Below are 21,424 nucleotides of genomic sequence, written 5' to 3' on the forward strand. Positions count from 1 at the left end.
TTTTCTATGGTATATGAAAGAATGCAGAGATATTAAATGGATTAAGAGATATCTAGAATGCAGCTGGTGAATGAACAAAGAATGAACTCAACAACTAAACACTGATGTTAAAGAAGCACTTGCCATCACTTAAATCCATCTACCTCCACCATTACCACTAGTTACCTAAAGCAACCAAAAAGTTTGGTTTAATGTGCAGATGGCAGAGTTCATTTGCAGAGAACCCTGCTACTACTGCAGTCTATAAACTCCAAGGAATCCCAGATTATATTCTAAGATATCATCTCCGTTAACTCAATGTATCGGGTGTCACCTGATTGAGGGATTTTGTCTACAAGTGTTCTGCAAATAAGTTACAGTGGCCTACTAGGAAATCTTCCCAGATTGAATGGGATTCAGGACATTTTAAACAATGCCATGGATAAAATTTCGCAGAAACAATAAATCTGTTGCACCATTCTTATTGCCATGAATCTGAGTTGTATATGTGTTAATTGTATTTTTCCTTGTTTTGTGACATCAGAATTCTGGGTGTCTTTTCAGCTGTTTCATCTGCAGATCTCCTCTGTACACTAAGGATCAACAATTAAATGGAGGCAACTCAGAAACAATCATATCCTTGTAGTTGGAGTTGTAGACACTGACCAGGCACATGGCAGTACTGCCTCTTAGTCTCTGGCAGGACAGTAAACAATCCAAATTATTTCTCACAAAACTGATACTAGGATTTCCCCAGGTTAAGGTAACATAACTGGGATTTTGGATCACTGATTTGTCCATGTTATATAGTATCTTATCTGTCCTGAGTTCACCACTAATCAGACATAATGATCAACTTTCTTACTTCTGCATAATCAGCTACTAATAGAAGCTCCACATATTTCATTGATTGTTGATCATCCCTCTTCACCTATGGCAGAAACACAAAAAATACATGCTTGGAGTTTATTTTGGTCAAACAATGAACCTGTTATTCAATACAATAGCAGAGTTGGACGGGACCTTGGAGATCTTCTAGTCCAATCCCCTGCCTAGGCAGGAAACACTACACCATTTCAGACAAATGACTATCCAACATCTTCTTTAAAACTTCCAATGTTGGGGCATTCACAACTTCTGGAGGCAAGCTTGTTCCACTGATGAATTGTTCTAACTGTCAGGAAATTTCTCCTCAGTTCTAAGTTGCTTCTCTCCTTGGTTAGTTTCCACCCATTGCTTCTTGTTCTACCCTCAGGTGCCTTAGAGAATAGTTTGACTCCCTCTTCTTTGTAGCAGCCCCTGAGATATTGGAACACTGCTATCACGTCTCCCCTAGTCCTTCTTTCTATTAAACTAGATATACCCAGTTCCTGCAACCATTCTTCATATATTTTAGCCTCCAGTCCCCCAACCATCTTTGTTGCTCTTCTCTGCACTCTAGTCTAGAGTCTGCACATTTTTTTTACATGGTGGCGACCAAAACTGGATGCAGTATTCCAAGTGTGGCCTTACCAAGGCATTATAAAGTGGTATTAACACTTCATGTGATCTTGATTCTATCCCTCTGTTTATGTAGCCTAGAACTGTGTTGGCTTTTTTGGCAGCTGCTGTACACTGCTGCTGTACCCTCATGTTTAAATGGTTAACCTCTGTACATATGTTCATTTTAAGAGAAGTAACGACCAGTCATACATTAGATGAGCAACTATTCATAATAAGTATCAATGGTGTATCTTACGCAAATTACATTTAAGCTACATATTTAGGAATTGTTCTTATATAGACGATTCACCATGTCTACCCTTCATTTAAGTCCTATTCTCAGTCATCTGCCACACATACACAGATATATAATTGCAAATTACTTGCATTCTTATTTTCTTATCAAGACATTATGACTGAGTCCAAAATACTCACTGGACTATTCTCCTATAAATATTAATTCATATCACAAGTTTTAATGTATGATTTATTTAGGACCCCAAGTATAAACACTATAAAATATTTCTAGCCCTCTGAACTGACTGAATTCTCCTTTAGAAAAACCCTTGGGCTTGTTTATTTTTTCTTTATTTAAAAATATACCATTTTAAATAAATACATTTATTTAAAATATACTTTCTTAAATAAATAAACAATACTAGACCGATTACCTCATTCACCACAGACATTATTGAAGCTTTCAGGAAGAAAAAGGCAATTTAGAATATAAAAGAATAACAGAGTTGGAAGGGACATTGGAGGTCTTCTAATCTAACCCACAGTTTAGGCAGAAAACCCTCTAACATTTCACACAAATGGTTATTCAATCTCTTCTTAAAAACTTCCAGTGCTGGAGCATTTACAACTTCTGGAGGCAAGTTGTTCCACTGATTAAGTGTTGTAACTGTCAATAAATTTCTCCTAAGTTTTAAATTGCTTCTCTTCTTGACTAGTTTCCACCAATTGCTTCTTGTCCTGCCCTCAGGTGCTTTGGAGAATAGCTTGATTCTTCTATGTCACAGCCCTGAGATATTGGAACATGCCTATCATGTCACCCTAGTCCTTCTTTTCATCAAACTAGAAATACCCAATTCCAGCAACCGTTCTTCATATGTTTTCGCCTCCTGTCCCCTAATCATCTTTGTTGCTCTTCTCTGCACTCTTTCTAGAGTCTCAACATCTTTATGAAGCAATGAAAATATTTAAGGACATCAGAAATGAATTGGCTCTTCTCTGCTCAATTGTTTGCCAACAACAGATGAAACTATTGAGGTTGGGAGCAGTGGCTGCTCCTAAGTGGGAGAAAGTGTGTGATAGTTGCATGCAAATAATTTCAGACCTGCTACCAGATGGAAGGGGACATATGGGTTGTTGCGATAGCAGTGGTTGCAGTGATGTACATGAGTGATTTTGAGTCTGGGCAGATAAATTTACCTGAGTGACTTGTAACCTTCCCTGCCAGCTTCCCCTTTGACTATATTTGTGGGAAGCTGTCAGGGAAGGTCACAATTGGTAATCACATGACTGTGGGGCACTGCAACTGTCATAATTGTGAGATGGTTGGCAAGCAGCCAGTTCACAGTCATGTGACTGCAGGGACATTGCAACAGCCAGAATTTCAAAAACCATTTTCAGTATCACTTGTTCAGCACCATTGCAACTTCAAAGGGTTATTTAATGAGTGGTTAGTAAGCAAGGACTACCTATTATTTCTCAGCTTCAGCTTTCCATCTGTCAGCAATGGGATAATAAACTAGCCTGTATTTTCTAACTGCTGGCAATTGAATGATTGTTGGAATAGCCCATGTAGAGCAATTTGAAAGCTTAAAAAAACACACTACCTTATTTTTCTTTACTCCCTCACAGGGAAAACATCACAGGATGATGTTGCTACATCCTGTAAGATAAGAGGAATAACTCAGACATACCCTGTGATAATGGGGTTCGGTTCGGCCTGTCAACTCTGCAAGCCAATCTGTCACCTTTGACTCCAAATGCTCATTTCCACAGCTTCCGTGAGGAACTTTGAGATGCTCAGACCTGTAGATGAAGTGATGCTCCTGGCTATCAGGAAGAGGTTCTAAGACGTAACTGAGGTTGTTGCTTATAACTATAAGGCCACTGAAAAACAATTCAACAAACCATCAGAAGGCAGGGAAAGCAAATCAGCTAAAAAAATAAAGAATTTAGTAACAACAGATTTTGTTAAGATGTAGTTCAGAGTTGGTATCTACAAGAGTGACATTTAATAATATTGGAAAGTCACAGTGATTTTCAAAGCTAACCAGGACTTTTAATAAAATCCCAGATTTTAAATTTTGAACCCAACAAAGAAAAGACATGGCTATTTCTAAGACCCCAAATTACCATTCCACTTTCTTAAATGGCTATAAGGAGACTAATATTAAATATATTACAATAAAACTAAGTGAACAAAAGAATCTTAAAGTAAAATTAGTAATGGAAATAGATGACTTCATAATAAAAAATGAAAGGCCTTTAAAATATAGAGGTCTAAGCTAGCTAAACAGTCTATGTACGGTATATTTACTGCTATTGTTACTGGTTGTACTTTTAAAATTGAGTTTTAACTTATTAACTACTCAAAATCACTGTTGTGAAATGGGCAGCTATATCATTTGATTGAAACAAAGGAATATATTAATTAATTAATTAATTAATTAATTAATAGTATCTTTTTTTCCCCGAGTTCAACAGTCTTTTCTGGAAGAAAGGCTTTTTAAATCACTGAAAACTATGGAGATCAGCCTCTGAAGAGCCCAATTCTCTCTTTAGTCAGATGTAAATATTCTCCTGTCTTTTAATAATATTGATTTTTTTTTAAATGTTTAAAATTTATAGTTCTTCATTTACAGTTATCTATGTTATGCCACATAATCATTTTTGTAAAATGATCAGCTATAGGAATAAATGAATGAAGTCAGCCTCTTTCCTAGCTGTGCTTTATTTTCCCACAAGAATTAAAAACATATGCAAGAATTTACCTTCTGCTTTTTGATCAGGAATCCAAAATTATTTTGATATTAAAATAGTATAAAGAATGATGGGCAATATATGGAACAGCTGTGCAGTCAATTAAAAAATTAACAACAAACTACAAATTTTGAAGCCACAGCCCAAAACACCGGAAAAAGGAGGGAGGATGAAAGTGGTTTACCTTGCATCTGTGATGCTTTCTATTTATGTAGGTCTTGTGTATCAGCCATAAAAGGAAGATTTTATTTTGTTTATACACCCAGACAATTTGTTTACATTAAGTTTGGCTTGAGACTAGTGAGGATTAAAAAAAAATTGGCCAAAGCTATTTCCTAACTGGACAGAAGCCCAGCTTTCAATAGGCTCTGAAGTGACCAAAAGGAAACCAAGTCCTGTTTATAAAAACAATGTGTTTAATTTCTTAAGTGCACTGTAGAATTAGCATATGTCAATCAGCAGGAAAGGCTCCTTGTAAAATCCTTGCTATCCAAGGATTTTACAAAATCCCATTACTAAGCGAGAACTTCATACTATATTGTAGTAAGGATCAGATGTTTGCAAGTTTGCTACAAATATTAAGACCAAAATAAATATTCAGAAACTTGTTCTGAGATAAATAATATCAGGCTAAAGAAAGGCAAGAATGAATGAAAATGATTTCATCCCTGATGTTTCCAGGTAACTTATCCCAAATTCTGCAGACCTGCTATCAGTTAAGATGGATAATACTGGGTTAGACAGTCAATTATCTTATTCCAAATAAGCTAAACAAGAAGACTGTAGACCTCCCGCCCCCAAATGGAATGCCTGGATATAAATTAACATTTGTTTTTACAGCAAGGATAACTAACTTCCAACTTCTGAATTACGTGAAGCTACCCTCTAGCTAGCTTCTTTTTTTCAAGACCCTTGAAGCCTTTTAAAATTAGTCTACAGAAATTTGATGCAAAACTCTGAAGAAATGATGTTTTAAAAGTATAGTAAAATAGGTGTATTAGGATACTTCTTTTAAAAAGTCAAGTTTCTCAAAACGAATGAGCGTTTTCAGTATTCCTCCCCTGTGTGGTCATCTCAGTGTAGTCTATAGTGTTGTTGTTGGTGGTGATGGTGGAGGAGGAGAAGGAAAGGGAGCAGCAGCAGCAGTTCTATTGCCAAAAGCTGCCTATCCCTATCTTGTGGTATTTGGAAGGAACAATCTAAATAAAGCTTACTGAATCCTTCTGAGATCATCCTCAGAAATATTGGTTTAACAGCAGAGCTGCATACAGGGGGGAAAAAGCTCTTTTTTGTCCATCATTATTTAGCCATTCATTTACCTAGTATTTTTTAGAAGTCCTTTGGTCATTACTCTAACTTTTAACTGCCAATGATGAGATTGTTCAAATGTTACTTTGTAGACAGAGAATGCATGAAAGAGCTGGAAAACTTACCGTAGACCTTTGCATGTGCTGAGCACCACACTTGATTCACGAATGGCCCTCACTCGACCATGGTAAAAGCAATTATCCTGAGAGGGTGAAAGGAAGTGTCATGAACAAGTATTCTTTCTGATTGCCATGTTTTGACCTTTCCTCTTGCACTTCCTACTTGTGTATTATGTGTTTGTGCTCTTGCCCATGTCTAACACCTACCCTATCCCTTGCTCCTGTCTGCAGAGGACTCCTCATGTCATAAAACTGAAGAGATTTTCTATAACCTTTTCTTTTGCCTCAATAGCAAAGTGCTTATACATGAAAATCCCAGATTCTAAATTTGTGTGTGATGTCTGTACCTTCTAAGCTATCCAGTCTGGAAGTGTTCATGAACTTAAAAATGGATATCGTCCAGGAGCTGATCTTTCAACTTCTGTCTTCTGCTAAGTGGGATCTGAAAGCTTGTTATCCTCTCAAGCCCTTCCTAAATTCACATGCCAGCTGGATCTTGTCCAGCCGGACCTCTCTTCTGAATTAACTGACTGGAAAAATGTTGACTGGATAGCAGCACTTCAGATGGTGAATTAGGTGGTTTACAAATAAGTGTTCATAATAACAGCTTTTTTCTTCTCTTTACTGTAGTTTCCTAAAAGAGGCTGACTGTGAAAAATTATAATGGCTGTTTGGTTGCGGGTTGTTTTTTTTTTACTAGTTTTCATAGTGGGATTCTATGCAGCACAGCTTTATCATTTCACAATATGTTTGTGGTTTTTCATAAGAATACAACTGTAAAATACTAGCTACCCCAGAAGTCAGTAAAAAATTTTCAGCCAGAAAAGTTCCTGTCTTCTCTCCAAAAGTTTTGTTCAATAGAATAATAACTGCATTAGTATATACAATTCTCTCTATATATATCTTAATTTTAAAATAGAAATAGTTTTGCAAATTATTTTCCCTCGCCTGCAAAATACTCTCTCAAAATTTACAAATAAATGAGCGTGTTGAGGATATAAAGAAAATATTTGGCACTCAGGATTGAAATGAAGGGCCCTTGGTCCTGTCTGAACTTAGTTGTTCAACCAAGCTCAGAGGGCACCAAGAACCTTTCAAATGAGGGTATGCATACAAAAGTAAGTGGGGTTACAAAGCATACTGGTCCATAGCCATATTTGATCTAAGTAGTATTTATTGAAAACTACAATTGGTTGGATTTCACAAGACAAAACTAAGACAAAACCAAGGTAACTCTATTATGGCTTAAATCAGTCTGGGAAACCCAGCCATTATGGACAATTTCAGCTCTAAGCTTTATTTTAGTAGGAATGAATAGAGGGAGAGATTGAAAAGATTTCCTATCTCCAGAGGGTTAAATAAGCCACGATAGGATCACTTTTATGCCTTTTCATGTCTAACTTTTCATGTAACTCTGACTTGGATCCCTACCAAAGGAGTGAGGAAAGATAAATGAATCTGCACATTATCACATGACTGCCTATGAGTTCAGCTGCATGGCTGTAGTGGTTGGTTCACTGTTGTTGTGTTTTGTTGTGTTTTTTTGTTGTTGTTTTATAGTTCAGTCGCACATCAGCATATCACTGCAAGACAGCACTGTATTAGGAACACCAATGAAGTTCATTGCCAATTTTGCATGGAATTTCAAGGACCACACCCACATTGCAAGCTAATTCTATGTAGTTATGGATCACTGCAGTTGTAACAATGCTCTATGGTGCTGTTCATCATTACACTGAACAGTTACACCTAACATTTCAGTAAATTCTATGAAACAATAACTGGTAAATTGTTAATGTGGGATATAGTAGATTGCAAAAGTTTTGCTTTTTAAGATAAAGTCAGTTTGGAAAAGGAATAGAACTTATTTCTATTTTTGCCTTTTCAAGTATTCTGCCTCATCTGAATGGTATTTATATATTGTTGGAGTTTCTATGTTATACTATTCCAAAATGACTCTTGGCAGTAAAGATATAAAAAATACAGTGGGTTATTATATTTAGTCATAAAAAGATAATTTGTTGAAGAAATGAACTGAATAGACTGTTGCAGTTATGAAAACTGTGGCAGCTACTATCATAAATCCCATATCAGATTCTTATTCAATCACTACTTCCATATTACATCATTAGCATTACACTTAGCAATGAACTCATCTCAAAAAAAGCAAAAGACCAATGAATATTTCTTTATTTACCTCCCCAGCTTTGAATCAGAGTATATTTGAAACTGATCCCGTGATAATTTTTTCTCCAACATTTTTGGGCCTCCAAATCATTTTTTTCAGGGTGCAATCAAGACTTGTTCCTTGTAAAGCCTATCCAAGTTGGAACCAGGGTTGTGTTTTCAAAGGGATTTGTCTCATGAAATTACATTTGATACTCACTGTTTTGTTCAAGCAGATGGTTTGGGCTGTTCCAGTTTTGGTATAATGAGTTTCAGTGTAGTCTGGTGCAAAGAGATCCCTACCAACAAAAATGAAGAAAGAGGGAAGGATGGGGTGGAGGGCGGAGGAGAGGAAAAATAAAATTAATATTATTTGAATATGCATGCACATGGAATCTTGCAACTCTATTTCATCAATAACCAATTGTAACATTTAGAAAAAAGTTGTTAACCAGACTCATGAAAAAAATGGATTAAAGTTGTGACAATGATTAATAGATGTTAATATTATGTGCCAAGAAAAATGGCAAGCTTAAGTAAAACCAGTTTAGCGGGTGAAAAATGTTCTTCTTAAAACTGTGCTGGACATCTGATACTTTGTGGCCAATCTGACACTTCAACAATCTGCATAATGCAATATGAGATGGAAAGAAAAATGTCTTTCTCCACTCCTTTCATACCATTCATAACTCTATAAACATGATTGTTCATGTCATTAAACATCCTCCGATGATTCTTCACCTCTTGAATGCATAGAAAATTGCACCCTAAATTGCTCCAGAAAGACTTCAGGTTAACGGATGTGTCATGGAAGCTTTTATCCTCTCATTGTGAGATGCTAACAAATCTAATTTTGCTTTCCCCCTGCTCTTTGTTAATAGAGGTCACTTCATTATGTTGCATCTTCAGACTATGATTAACCAAAACAGACACAAACGGAACTGCAAAATAAGCTCAGATACACCTCCTGTGCTATCAAGGGTCTGGACAACATGCATTTTCAAGAATCAATCATTGTCTTTGCCAATTGTATTACCTGCCTGGGAAATGACATTAGCAATTAGCAAAGAGTGGCCAGTAGAATGGCTGAGTCAAGATTGCTTTGTGGAGTGGTGAAGCTAAATGCAGTTAAACTTTATTTTTATGTCTGATTCTCACTGATCTGCATTTGTTCAGGGTTAGAAACTGCTTATCTATTGCCCACATAGATGCTTATTCAAGTGTATGCAGATTTGCTACGTTTTCCATATATACACATATATTTATACCCATAACTGAATCTTATTTGAATAGTTTTGCTCTCTTCCGACTCCCAGGTCTCAAACAAATAAAGATGGCTGGATTGCAGCTCAGGCAGTGTAATGCTTTTAAGGGCATTATATCTACAGTACAGTTATATTGTTTATATATTCCTTATATTGTCTTTTTATCACTTCATTTCCCTTTATTGTTCTTTAGCCTATGATGCCATTCTTTAGAACTCTAAAAGAAACAGGAAATATTGGGATTATTTACAACGAACAAACAAAACTGTACCATCTGATTTCTGTCTAGTAACACAAATTTAACATTAGCAATAATCAAACCAAATTTTATGGTGGTATCAAGATGACTAAGTCTATTCCCAGATGAGAGACAACCTCTTTAATATTGTCACCATTTTCCTTTTGCCTAATAAACTAATAAATGTAATTTATTGTAGTTAATTTAGTTTAGCTAATAAACTAAAATGTAATCTCAGAGAAAGAATTTTTATTCAGTATGCCTGGCTTTCTGCAAATAGAGGATTCACAGAGGTTCTGTAAATCCTAAAACTAGAATTTAGGATAACGTACATTAGACAGTAATATCATCTGTACAAGCTGAATTTAGTCAATATCTGTCAGAAATAGCATGTACATTATGTAGGAATGCATCTTCATCAGGGGCATTTATATGAAACTCCAAAGTAAAAGATTATGTACAATATTTTAAAATCTGAAAAGGGTGAAGTTTAATGCTTAGTTCTAGTCTCTTCTTGTCTTACTACTGTCAATGTAACAATTAAAAAATAAAGCCATCCTTTTCCCCCTAAAGTTACTTTGGAGAAAGAATTTAGGAGAACACGTTTCTACTTCTATAGTACTATCCTTTTACCGGTTATAGAATAAATGTAATAGATCTAATAAAAGCTTGAGGGGGGGAAATAACTCCCCAAATCCTATATTACAAAGATGCCCCACTCAACATTTGGTCCCCTAGTGAAATTATCAGAAGACATTATACCACAATATCTCAAAACCTAAAAGTAATTCCAAAATTCCGGGTCACATAACATGGATCTGCTTGCTGGATGTTAGAATTCAGTAGAAAAATCTAACAGAAGAAAAAAACAAAAAACCAGTTGCAATAAGAAAGAAGGCAAGAGGCTCAAATGATATTTCTGGATTAAGGAGATCCTCCATCTTCCATGTCACCATAGCTACTTTGTCACTGAGCCACTGTCACCCATCATCTTTGTACTTCTTCACAGATGTCCTGGCTATTTCACTATCCTTCCTCTCCCTGTAATAACTTGGGATTATCAGGAAGCTATTACTTTAATAATACCAAGGATTTACTGCTTTTTGCTCTATCTCCATCCATGATTATCATTAGCATTATCTTTGAGCTCATTTGGCTCACAGCCCTTATCTGAACACATAAAAAATGGATGGACCTTGAAAAAAAGCATTTTGCTGCACTGCATGTTCATTTAATTACTAAACATACTCCAAATGGTATCTGTTTCCTATCCCATCCCATCAGCTCTTATTGATTTCTCATTGGTAGTTGGAAGCCATCCAGGGTCACTATGAGCCAGGTGGTAGATACATTTAATATATGGTAAACGGCCACCAAAATACAGAATTTGGGATATACGAACCAATGTTTAGTGCTAACAAAGCCAATGTATATATGTGAATGTACCTTTAAATCAGTCTACCAATTAAATGAACAAGTCCACATATTTTTCTTAGTAACATTTTAATAGTAGTTTACCACTGCCTTTTTCTTAATGCTGAGGGAGAGATACAGTACACATGGCCTACATTCACCTAATTAAGTTCCATGCCTAAAACTAGAATTTGCACTATTCCAGTTTCTAAAACCACTACACGAAACACCTTTACACACTACACTGATGGTTCTCTAGCAACAGAGCCAGTAATTATTTTATAATGTAAAGCTTATGTTAGCTTTTCTCAGCCTCATGCTATGGATACAATACTAACAATTCTTAGTTAGAATGGAAATAAATGAGCAATGCAAACTATACATATCTACCAACTTCATTGGGACTGAGTCTCATACATGTAACTTATCTGAGCATCCTTAGTAACTTTAAACTTTCTCAACAATGACTATTGAGTATGGATTTACAAAAAGTCCATTAAAGACCTCCCTGGAACTATTTTTGGTCGTTTCACTATTTATTGATAATCATGAAATGACAACAGATGAATGACTAATTATTTCACTATGGCGATGGGTACCGTAGTCTTTTTTTCCCTGAAGAACATGATAAATCCGACATACCTATTTATTTGAAGTCATCCATTTCCTTGATATCTTACCACAAAAATGTCGGTAATGTTAATCTTATGAATCTGTGGCTAATGAGTTTGGAGGAACTACGATCAATGTGGTCTAAGTGTGATGGTATATACTATTTTCCTGAAACACAATGAACCACTTCCTTTTCCCCCTCCTCTTAACCGAGTTATGTTTGATCTTTGATGTTAGAGTGATGAGTGTACTATTGGAAGGGCTGAAAGACCAGATTAGGGACAATCTATTATCCATCTATAATCTATATGGTTGGTAATGATGTGATGGCACATAATCAATCAATCAATCAATCAATCAATCAAATACAATGATTGATGGTATTTAACAGTCTTCCCCCATCTTCAGGTATTTTGCTGCTTTTATTTATTGTCTATGTATCCTGCATTTTCTTTGAGAGAACGAGATAATGTACATGAGGGTCCCCCTGCATGTAACTGCCACAACAAAAGACACAAAACCACAACTTTTTTGCAGAACAATGAGATAGTACTAGAAAGAAGTGGGTTGCTGCACTAACTGCTCTAATATCCATGTCTCTAACCACTGGGATAAAGACTTGCTTCTTATCCCAAGAACTGTGTGTTACTTTAAAAAGCAATGAACAATGTCCAACATGCTCTTCCCCAAATATTCTGGAGCAGATTTCTCAAAATATCTGGTGGATATCAATTTGTAAAAATTGCAGTAGTATTCTATCTTCTTCCTGTAAAAGATCTGTGAGGAATGTTATGAGGGGCTAGAATTAACCTCAGGATGAAGCCTTTTTCAGAGGTTATATATATGCTATTCCTGACGTTCAAAAAATTAGAATCCTATAAACAGGAGATGGGAAAAAAAGCTAAAAATCACTTTCACAAATAAAGGCGAATACACGTGTCCAATTTGGGTCGGTCAACCGACCAGAGGTTTGGAATTTGGACAAAACCTCTGGTCCCAGTGACTGACCCAGGTTGGATCCTGCAAAAATCACTCTGTTCTTCAGATGACTCCAGATTTTTATAGGAGGATCTGAAAGTGTTTCAGGGACAATCAATAATTTAAAGTATAAATTAATTGAGTATATGAAAAACCCTGGGTTTTTTTTTTTGTTGCTTTAATTAATCTTCCTTTTTTAACCAAACTGGTTTTATTTTGTAAATCTGATCAGTCAATACAATAGTCCCTGACTTAGAATCACAATTGGGACCAGAATATTGATTGCTAATAAACTGAATTATACAAACCGGGTTTTTTTTACCGTGGTGGTTAAGCAAATCACTGCAGCTGTTAAGTGAAACATGGAGCCATTAAGTGCATGTGATTTCCATCATTGATTTGGCTTATCAGAAGCTGGCTGGAAAGGTCACAAAGGTGATCACGTGACCCCAAGATGCTATAGCTATGGTAAATACTTGCTGGTTGCCAAGCACCTGAATTTTCATCACATGACCATGGGGATACTGCGCTGTATGTTATGTGCGAGGACCAGGTGCAAGTCACTTTTTTCCAATGCTGTCAAATGGCGAGTAAATGAATGGTTGTAAATCAAGGACTACCTGCAATGTTTACTGTATTTTTCAGAGGATAAGATGCCCCCTTTGCTCTCAAAAAAGAGGTTGGAAATCTGGGTGGGTCTTATACACTGAATACAGCATTTTTTTGCCTCCCAAAACCCTGTCCCCTTCAACAAAATGGCCCTGCAATAGTCTCTGGGAAGCTTTTAGAGAGCTCCTGGGGGCTGGGGAGGGCAGAAATGAGCAAAAAATGGGCCATTTTTTTGCTCAATTTTATTCCCTCAGCCCCCAGGAGCACTCTGTAAGCTTCCTAAAAGCTATCCATGCCCCTTTTCTACAAAAAATGGGCCCTTTTTTTGTGAAAAACGGGTTGTTTTTTGCTCATTTCCCCCCCCCCCCCCTCCAGGAGCACTCTGCAAACTCCCTAAAGGCTGTTCATGTCTTTTTTGGGGGGAACAGGCCCGTTTTCATGAAAAACAGGTCATTTTTGGGAGGTTTGCAGAGTGCAAAAACTTTTTTTCCCCTCTTCATAACCTTGCTGTGTCCTGGTGTGTCTTATACTCCAAAAAATATGGTATTTAAAACTGCTGCTAATACAGCGACCTAACCAGGTTACTGATTTCAGTATTTTTGCTGGCTTTTGCTTTTAATTTTGGCTGCCCTGATTTGAAAAGGAAACTGTTCCTAGTGATAAGGTGAATCATGTTTTTTTGAACTGCAGCAATCAGAGATTATTGTGATGCCTGACTTTTTTCTCTAGCTGCTTCAGCTACTTTGTTTACCTGGACATGCATCTGGAAAAAAAAGCATATGTAAAAAATAAGCTTTAGATGAAAGAACAAATAGAAGGTAAAATAACTGAATTATGCGAAGTTTGGGCTCAGGCATGTTTATTCTAAAGTAACCTCAATGAATTCAGTAGGACTTAACTTCCAAGTTTGCATGTTTAGGATTATTAGAATCAAAAGTTTGGATTCTTTTTTCAATAAAAGTATACACTGTGTGAATACAGCTTGACTGTTGCCTGCATATTTAGCATCCTCCTGCTAAAATACAGATGTTGGCTGAAAGCAGACAGCTGTTGCCACTTTTCATTACAGTAGAAATCTCAGGAGCAGAGTCAGATCCAGAGAATGAGCAAGAACCTGGCCTGTAGCCACAACATACAGATGTTTTAAAGGCTTTATTTCCCTTCCATCCCAATTCAGCACATTTTTGGCTATCCTCCACTGTGTCAATGATACCTTTGTTCTGAGCAAAGCCTCCATCTTCAGGGTAGGGGGTGGAGCAATGAAGGCGCCTGCAGTGAAGGGGGTTTCTATTTTGTGGCATTAACGCCATTAATCCAATATGAAAAGAAAAGGATGCAAATAGTTTATAAATGAGGCAGATGGAAATTTCGGGTAGAAAATGCCAGTATGTCATAAAGTCACAAACATGAGAATAGAGACACATAGTTTCTTTGTTGCAAGACTGTTATACTGAGTTCATCATCTCCTACACAACGGAAAACCCCATCAGAATGGATAAACATACTTAAGACCAATTTTCAAATCACTTTGCTACCAGGAGCAAGAGCAGTGGTTAGAATGCAGTATTGGAGGCTAACTCTGTCTACAGTCTGGAGCTCAATCCTGACAGGTTCAAGGTTGACTCAGCCTTCCATCCTTCTGAGGCTTCACAGGAACAACACTGATTTGGTCTACATGCCAATGCCTAGCAACATGATGGCAAACCTGTGGCAAGTGTGCCACAGGTGGCATGCAGAGCCATATTTGCCGGGACGCGAGCTGTCAGCTCTCCAGCTGATTTTTGGCCTTCCAGAGGGCTGGGGGAGGCCATTTTCGCCCTCTCCAGGCTTCAGGAAAGCCTCCAGAGCCTGGGGAGAGCTAAAACTCCCACCCCACATGGGGGGCACAGGTAGGTGGGGCACATTCCATTGTGAGTGTGGGCATGTGGTGCACACAGTAGCTCACACGTGCATAATTTTGGCATGCCTTTACAAAAAAGGTTCGCCATCACTGGTCTAGCATATAGGAAATAAAACATGATGAGCTTGTTTACTTACTGTAAATATACTTTGGCAGCATCAACTTCTACCATTCCCAATCCTACACTCTTGAATCCGATACAAAAACAAATACATCCTCCCCACATTTGACCAAAGAAAGTAGTCAGTTCAGAAGAACACCATGAATCCAGAGTACGTTATAGCTCCAAAACAAGTCACAAAGCATAATCCATTTTAAGGATTATAAACTGTGATCAGTGAAAACCAGGAGCTTTGGGGATAAAAACCTTTGCTTGAAGTAAGTCAAGCATGAATCAATGATTAAAATTATGAAATAACTTGATTAATCCAACTTCTAACAAATTTGCCAATTCCTGCTGCTTAACATTTAGAACCTTCCTTCGGATGCCGAAACCTTTTGTTTGAATATTTGCTTTTACTATGTTCTTTAAACTGCATTCTTTTTAACTTAGCATTGGTTTTTGACCCAGGACTGTCTGTTTCTTGCTGTTTCTCTTTTGTAAGACAAGAGTCTTTTGAGACTCTTTCTTTCATGATGGAAGTAAGGTGAGAGCTGTACTGTATGTAATACAATTAAAAGACAACAAAGTCCTGTACAAACCCATAACGCTGGCAGCATCTCTGACTATCCAATCTGTGAGTCTTCAGATGTTCTTGAATCACAACACCAAATGTTTCTTTTCACTGACTATGTTGACTAGGATGCTTAGATTTGTAACTTCTGACAGTTCAAATGTGTCATCCATTCCTTAGCTCAATCTAAAGTCTACTACCTATGATCCACAGCTCTATTTATTAATTTTACATTTCACTCATCTCACAACTCTGGGCAACTCTGTTTGGTGTCGGCTGGGCAACTCTGTTTGGTGTCGGCTATAATAAATCACAAATGTCCTTCAAATCATATTATGTCAGCACTTTTGAGGCAGCACAGCCACAGACCATGCTACTTAAGCATTTTCAGAGCTATAGACCCAACAATTCTGGGGGACATCAAACTGAGGAAGGTTGCAAAAGACCATGGTTATTTTCACAAATCCTTTTATTTCAGGCAAGGAGACGAGTTCAAGCACTTGTTATAAAGTCTCTTCCATAACAACTTGTGATACCAGATACCTCCTCTAGTTTTAGAGCCACTGATTTCTATATACAAAAGCTTATTTTTTAAAAAAAAGTTATGTCCCAGAAATCTTTCATTCCTGGTCAGAATGGCTGAGGATGTGGAAATTGTTGCTGCTCATTAACATCTGGAGGGTTACAAATATGCTATCTTTCAGAGATGGGGAACCTATGTTCATCCTGTGTTAATGTTTTACTGACAAAGAAATAAAGGTAGACTAGTATAGAACTATTTCAAGCTAGTTAGCTCTCATCAGCTAGCCACACCCTTCTGGGTTTCGAACCAGGGTCATCCCAGAAGAATATGAGAGCTAAATAGCTTGAAATAGATCTATTCTAGTCTCCCTTTATTTCTTTGTCGGTAAAACATAAATTTAACACAAAAATAGTTTGTTGTGAAAGTGACTGCCTGCGAAAGCTCCTGGATTGGGGCTGAAAGACAAAAACGAAGTAGAATGCTCCGTTCCATAATTGGGTAGACCAGGTTGCCCCGATAGACTGGTCCCACAGGAGGAAAAAACACCTATGTTCATCTTGTTACTAATGAACTACAATTCCCAGCATTGAGGGATACTGGGTGCTGTGTTAGAGAGCATCAGGTTTCCTGTCCTTTATTTTACACTGAACAATTCTCTATGGAACTCTCTGGTAAGTCTTGTTCTAGCAGAGCTCTTCTTACATGTGTATTTGTTTAAAAGAGCAGACAGGAATTTTGTTCTGTAAAGCCATCTTACCTCTATAAGGAAGTATTTGAATTTAACAACCAGCTAGCTGAACAAAATACAAAATGATGACTGCATATTGTCAGTACCAGGTACTACTAGACTTAAGTAATGGCCAAGAATCAACATTCATATATCAAAGACAACATGTACTTTGTAATCATTGCAGACTTAGTTTTTACATGTTTGATAATTTGCAGTCAAATCTATGGACCAACTCTACTGAAAATGCAATTTCAAGGGAAACACCTTTTTGTGGGATTTGAATATCAATGCTTCTTCGCTATAGGCAAATAATCATCTATATGAGCTAAGATCATCTGCTGTAGCCATACAGTTTATTATACTATGCTTTCAGGCTTCTACTTTTAAACAAGCTGCTTGCACTAACATCTTTCAGCCTATATTTTGCTGATCTGGGATCACCGAGAGGCTAAGAATGAAAGCCACCCTTTCATTAACACACCCAGCCCCGAAGCTAGAGAGAGGATAAAGTCATCCTTTTTAGATGCTGATGTTCAACATGTGGTCTGCCAAAACCAGAGATTTCAATCCTCTTTACTTCAGCATCTTCCTATTTGTGAAGAATGCAAATTTTCTAGCAATGCTTGCTTCTCCCTCCCTCCCACTCTCTCTTTTAAATTATTACCACTCAACGGGTTGCACTGTAAAACTGCAGAGCCAAAAAGTCAACGGTGGAGGAAAGGAAGGAAACATACTTCCCTCCCAGGAAATTTTGCAATGAGGAGCAGATAACTTAGAGAGACAAGCTTCCTTGCCTGGCCTCCAAAATAATGAAATCATTATTCCAAGAGGAAGATGAACTAAAAATCCCCAGGTGGCTGCTTCTGACCATTCAGATAGTATTTGCAAGCTCTGCAGGAAAAAGTCAAGGGATCCAGTGAGTTTGCCCCCATTAGTACCCCTGGATCTAGGAAATTATCAGCAAAAGTTAAGTCGAGGGCATCCCTGCAGAGAAAAGTTCAGCTATCCCGCCAACCCAAAGCCAAAACTGGAAAACAATATTTCCTTTTTCCAATCTCTAAAGGAAACACCGGAAAGGAAACCACAAGGCAGGAAATGATGGACAAAGATTAACAGCACAGCTGAATCTTGGGATGGGGGCACCTCCGGAGGACATTCAGAGTTGCCCTGACACAAGGAAGGGTACAGTATGTTTGGTAATGAGGGAGTTTTGTGCTCCAAACTACAGTAATTCTAAAATTAGATCTCCAAATAGGGCTGGATGCCAGGACTTTTTTCTCCTATGCCAGTTGGTTTAGTCATGAAGTTCATTACATCACATCTTGGCTACTCGGGAATTTTTCTGGCAAAATGCCATGTCTCAGGGCAAACATCCTTCAGGACGAACCTTGAAAAAAGGCAAAGAGCCACAGCCTCAGTGTCTTTTTCTTCTCCTTCTTTCAGAAAACTTGCAGAGGGTAGAATAGTATTCAGACCACCTTCATGCATTTCTACATTGACTTGGCTAACCCATAGTGCTAACCATAATGAACTGAATAAGCCACAATGGGCTGGGTTCACACAACTTCCTAAACCCAAAGGAAATGCAGGATGGTTCAGCATGACGTAATAACCAAGGTACTTGTTTTCCTGAGTTGTGTTGTTGCCCTGATCAAATTGGCAGCCTCCTCCAGTCCCCTGAATACCGTTCAGATAAAACAATGCAGAGTAATTTAGATGATGGATCCCACATTATACGTGGCAAATATGATACTTGCTACAGCTTGTTCACATTATTGGTAGCCTGGTTCTAGGTAAACTGGATAGAGATTTGGTGGATGAGGAGATTTTCCAAACTAATGTCTAAGTTCATACATATTTTTAAAACTACAGTTTTTTGAATAAACCAGGAGTGATTGGGATCACACAACAATGTAAGCCATGAATTAAGCCTTTGCAAACTCTGTGGCAGCAAATATACCATGGAGAACACTAAATTGAAAAGAAGTTTAATGGCATATGTGAAATCTCTCAATGTGGCTACATAGAGAATATGTTGGATTTGGGTTTTCAAGATCTAGGCTCTGATTATTGCCTATTTTTTATTAGTAGTTTTCAGAAAACAGCTTTCTTTGCTTGGAGTTAAACTCCTCAAAAAAAAGTAAACTCAAAAGACAAAAGTGGATTGTTGGAGTTTGAACCAGCAGGAGAAGTCATTTTAAACATAGTGTTTGGTATCATCAATATACGAATGATACTCAGCTACAGATAATCCTCAACTTATGACCACAGTTGGGGTCAGAATTTCAGGCCTACCTCTTCGACCCTCCATACACCCTTCGAAGAGGTACATTGGGTTTCTATTTTGGGGGGTATTATTGACAAGAGGAATGGCTGTGTTTATTGTTTAATGTTATATGGCCCCGGTTCTGCACAGTATATATGTGACTGTACGAAAATGAAAATAAAAACACATTTACACAAAAGAATTTCAGGCCTAAATCATTTTGGTCATAAGTTGAGGCACCCACCTAACTGGACCCAAATTTTGATTGTTTTTACAGCAGTCATTAAGTGAATCATGCCGTTGTTAAGCCCGAATCATATGGTTAAGAGCACCTTACATTTGTTAAGTAAATACATTCTCCCAAAAGGGTTTTTTTTTGCCAGCAAAAAATGTCACAAATTGTGGTTGTGTGGCTGTGGGACATCATATGACTGCAAGAGATTGGTGGGAGGGCTAGTGTGACATTTTATAAGGGCCAGAAATGCTGTAAAGCACCTGTAAAAACCCCTTTCCAAGGCTGTTATGACTTCGAATGGTCATTAAATGGTTGGTCCTAAGGTGAGGACTTCCTGTATATATCTCAGCTCCATGTGATAGAAGCACTGATCAACCTGGAGGCTGATGGGAGATGAATGAGGAACAGGGGACAGAGGTTGCTAGGGAAGACTTTTGCACAGTTACATCTGACACATCGGCTGCAGCCATTATTGGATTGGAAGGCTCTGTCAGTCATGCTTTGATCACCCCCAGGACATAATGTAAGAGTAAGATAGAGCTGCCTTTGAAAGCTGGAAGCTATAGTCACTACAAAATGTGGCACTTGAAACAGTGATGAATGTGGGCTCTTCAACTTCCTCTCTGCTTTGGGAATTCCATTCATTGCCTCCAAGAATGATTCAAGATGCTGGTTGTCACATGTATAAAGAGGTGTCCTTGATGCTCCATTGATAATGGAAATAAAATGTCTGCAAGAAAACAACCAAGTTCAGGGAGCATCAAGGACCTCTCATTTCAAACCTGAGCTACAAATATTCTCTTCTATGGATACCTGTATAAAACCCTACCGGGCTTCAGTCTTGATTATCCGAGGGATTGCTTTTCCCCCTGTATTTATCTGTTTGTGCAACCATATAATATAGATTAACTAACTCCAGGGCCTCATTGCTATCAGAAAAAGGTAGTGTTCCAATTCTTTTGAATTTCCTCCCAGTGCAGATTTGGTCTCATATCTCCTGGGTCTGTCAGAAGTAGCAAGTTTTCTGAGATTTTGCTAAAACTCACTTCTTCCAATAAGTCAGAAAGAGGATGTTTTACTATATGCTAGTGATTTCTGTGGCATGTATTTTTTTGTTTGTTTGTTTTGTTTTTACTATGAATGTGCTTTCCGCATTTTGATTTAGGTGTTTGTTTTTAAAGAACTGTTCACTGTTAGCTGCCTAGAGGCTTGAGAATGGACAGCATACAAGTATAAATAAATAGATCTTTTTAAAATGATTGACCCCAACCACTCAGTCATGTCTACAATCTCTCGCTGCCTTGGTCACAAGGAAAAAAGCAGCATTGAGCTGTAAACTCTGCCCCTTTGGGAATGTGGCTGACATTGTGATATACTGTATATCAGAGAGGGGGAAAGCCTTGTACCAACTTATGTGATTCCATCAGTATTCACTCTAATACTCCCCCCCTTGCCGTCCCACTTGCCACCCCCTGAAAATGCTGCTGCCTCCATTACTAAACCAACATCCTCTCTTTTCCTTTCTGAACTTGTCCCCAGTTGGCCTGTGCAGATGGCCAGTGCTGACCCAAAGCAATTAATTCTAATTAAACACAGACTTAAAACTATGTTATTTGTTTTTATTGCAACTTCAAGACTTCATTAACTTCAGTCAAAGAGGACTGGTTTCTCTCTTTCTTCTCTCCTTCCCAAAAATTATGCTTTGAAACACATCTGTGAACATCTGATGCTCTTTGACAGTAATGGCCAATGTTATTACCCCCCTCTAACTCTCATGATATCCTTCTGCTTTGGGCTTTTTGTTTTGCAGCTGCAGAACTTAAACATCTCAACAACCCTTATGTGAAAAACAAACTTGAGTGCACCGGGTGTTTGGGAATCAATTCAGAATTTATATGTAAATAGAGTAACTTCCTGTGGAATTAAATGTGCT

The 21,424-nt window shown here is 37.7% G+C and overlaps 1 protein-coding gene across 1 annotated transcript in view; it reads right to left on the reverse strand.

The window, feature by feature from the left end:
- The window catches only part of LOC116523972 (disintegrin and metalloproteinase domain-containing protein 19-like), a 46,023-nt gene extending 30,788 nt beyond the window's left edge, over positions 1-15,235 (reverse strand). The window contains exons 1-6 of the mRNA XM_032239065.1: positions 15,201-15,235; positions 13,915-13,926; positions 8,269-8,347; positions 5,889-5,965; positions 3,390-3,582; positions 845-910 (exon numbers count right to left, since the gene is read on the reverse strand). Of these exons, the coding sequence (XP_032094956.1) occupies positions 845-910; positions 3,390-3,582; positions 5,889-5,965; positions 8,269-8,347; positions 13,915-13,926; positions 15,201-15,235 (462 nt within the window). The remainder of the gene's footprint in view (positions 1-844; positions 911-3,389; positions 3,583-5,888; positions 5,966-8,268; positions 8,348-13,914; positions 13,927-15,200) is intronic.
- Between the last annotated feature and the right edge of the window lie 6,189 nt (positions 15,236-21,424).

This window comes from Thamnophis elegans, chromosome 2, assembly GCF_009769535.1.
Source record: "Thamnophis elegans isolate rThaEle1 chromosome 2, rThaEle1.pri, whole genome shotgun sequence".
Classification (NCBI taxonomy): Eukaryota; Metazoa; Chordata; class Lepidosauria; order Squamata; family Colubridae; genus Thamnophis; species Thamnophis elegans.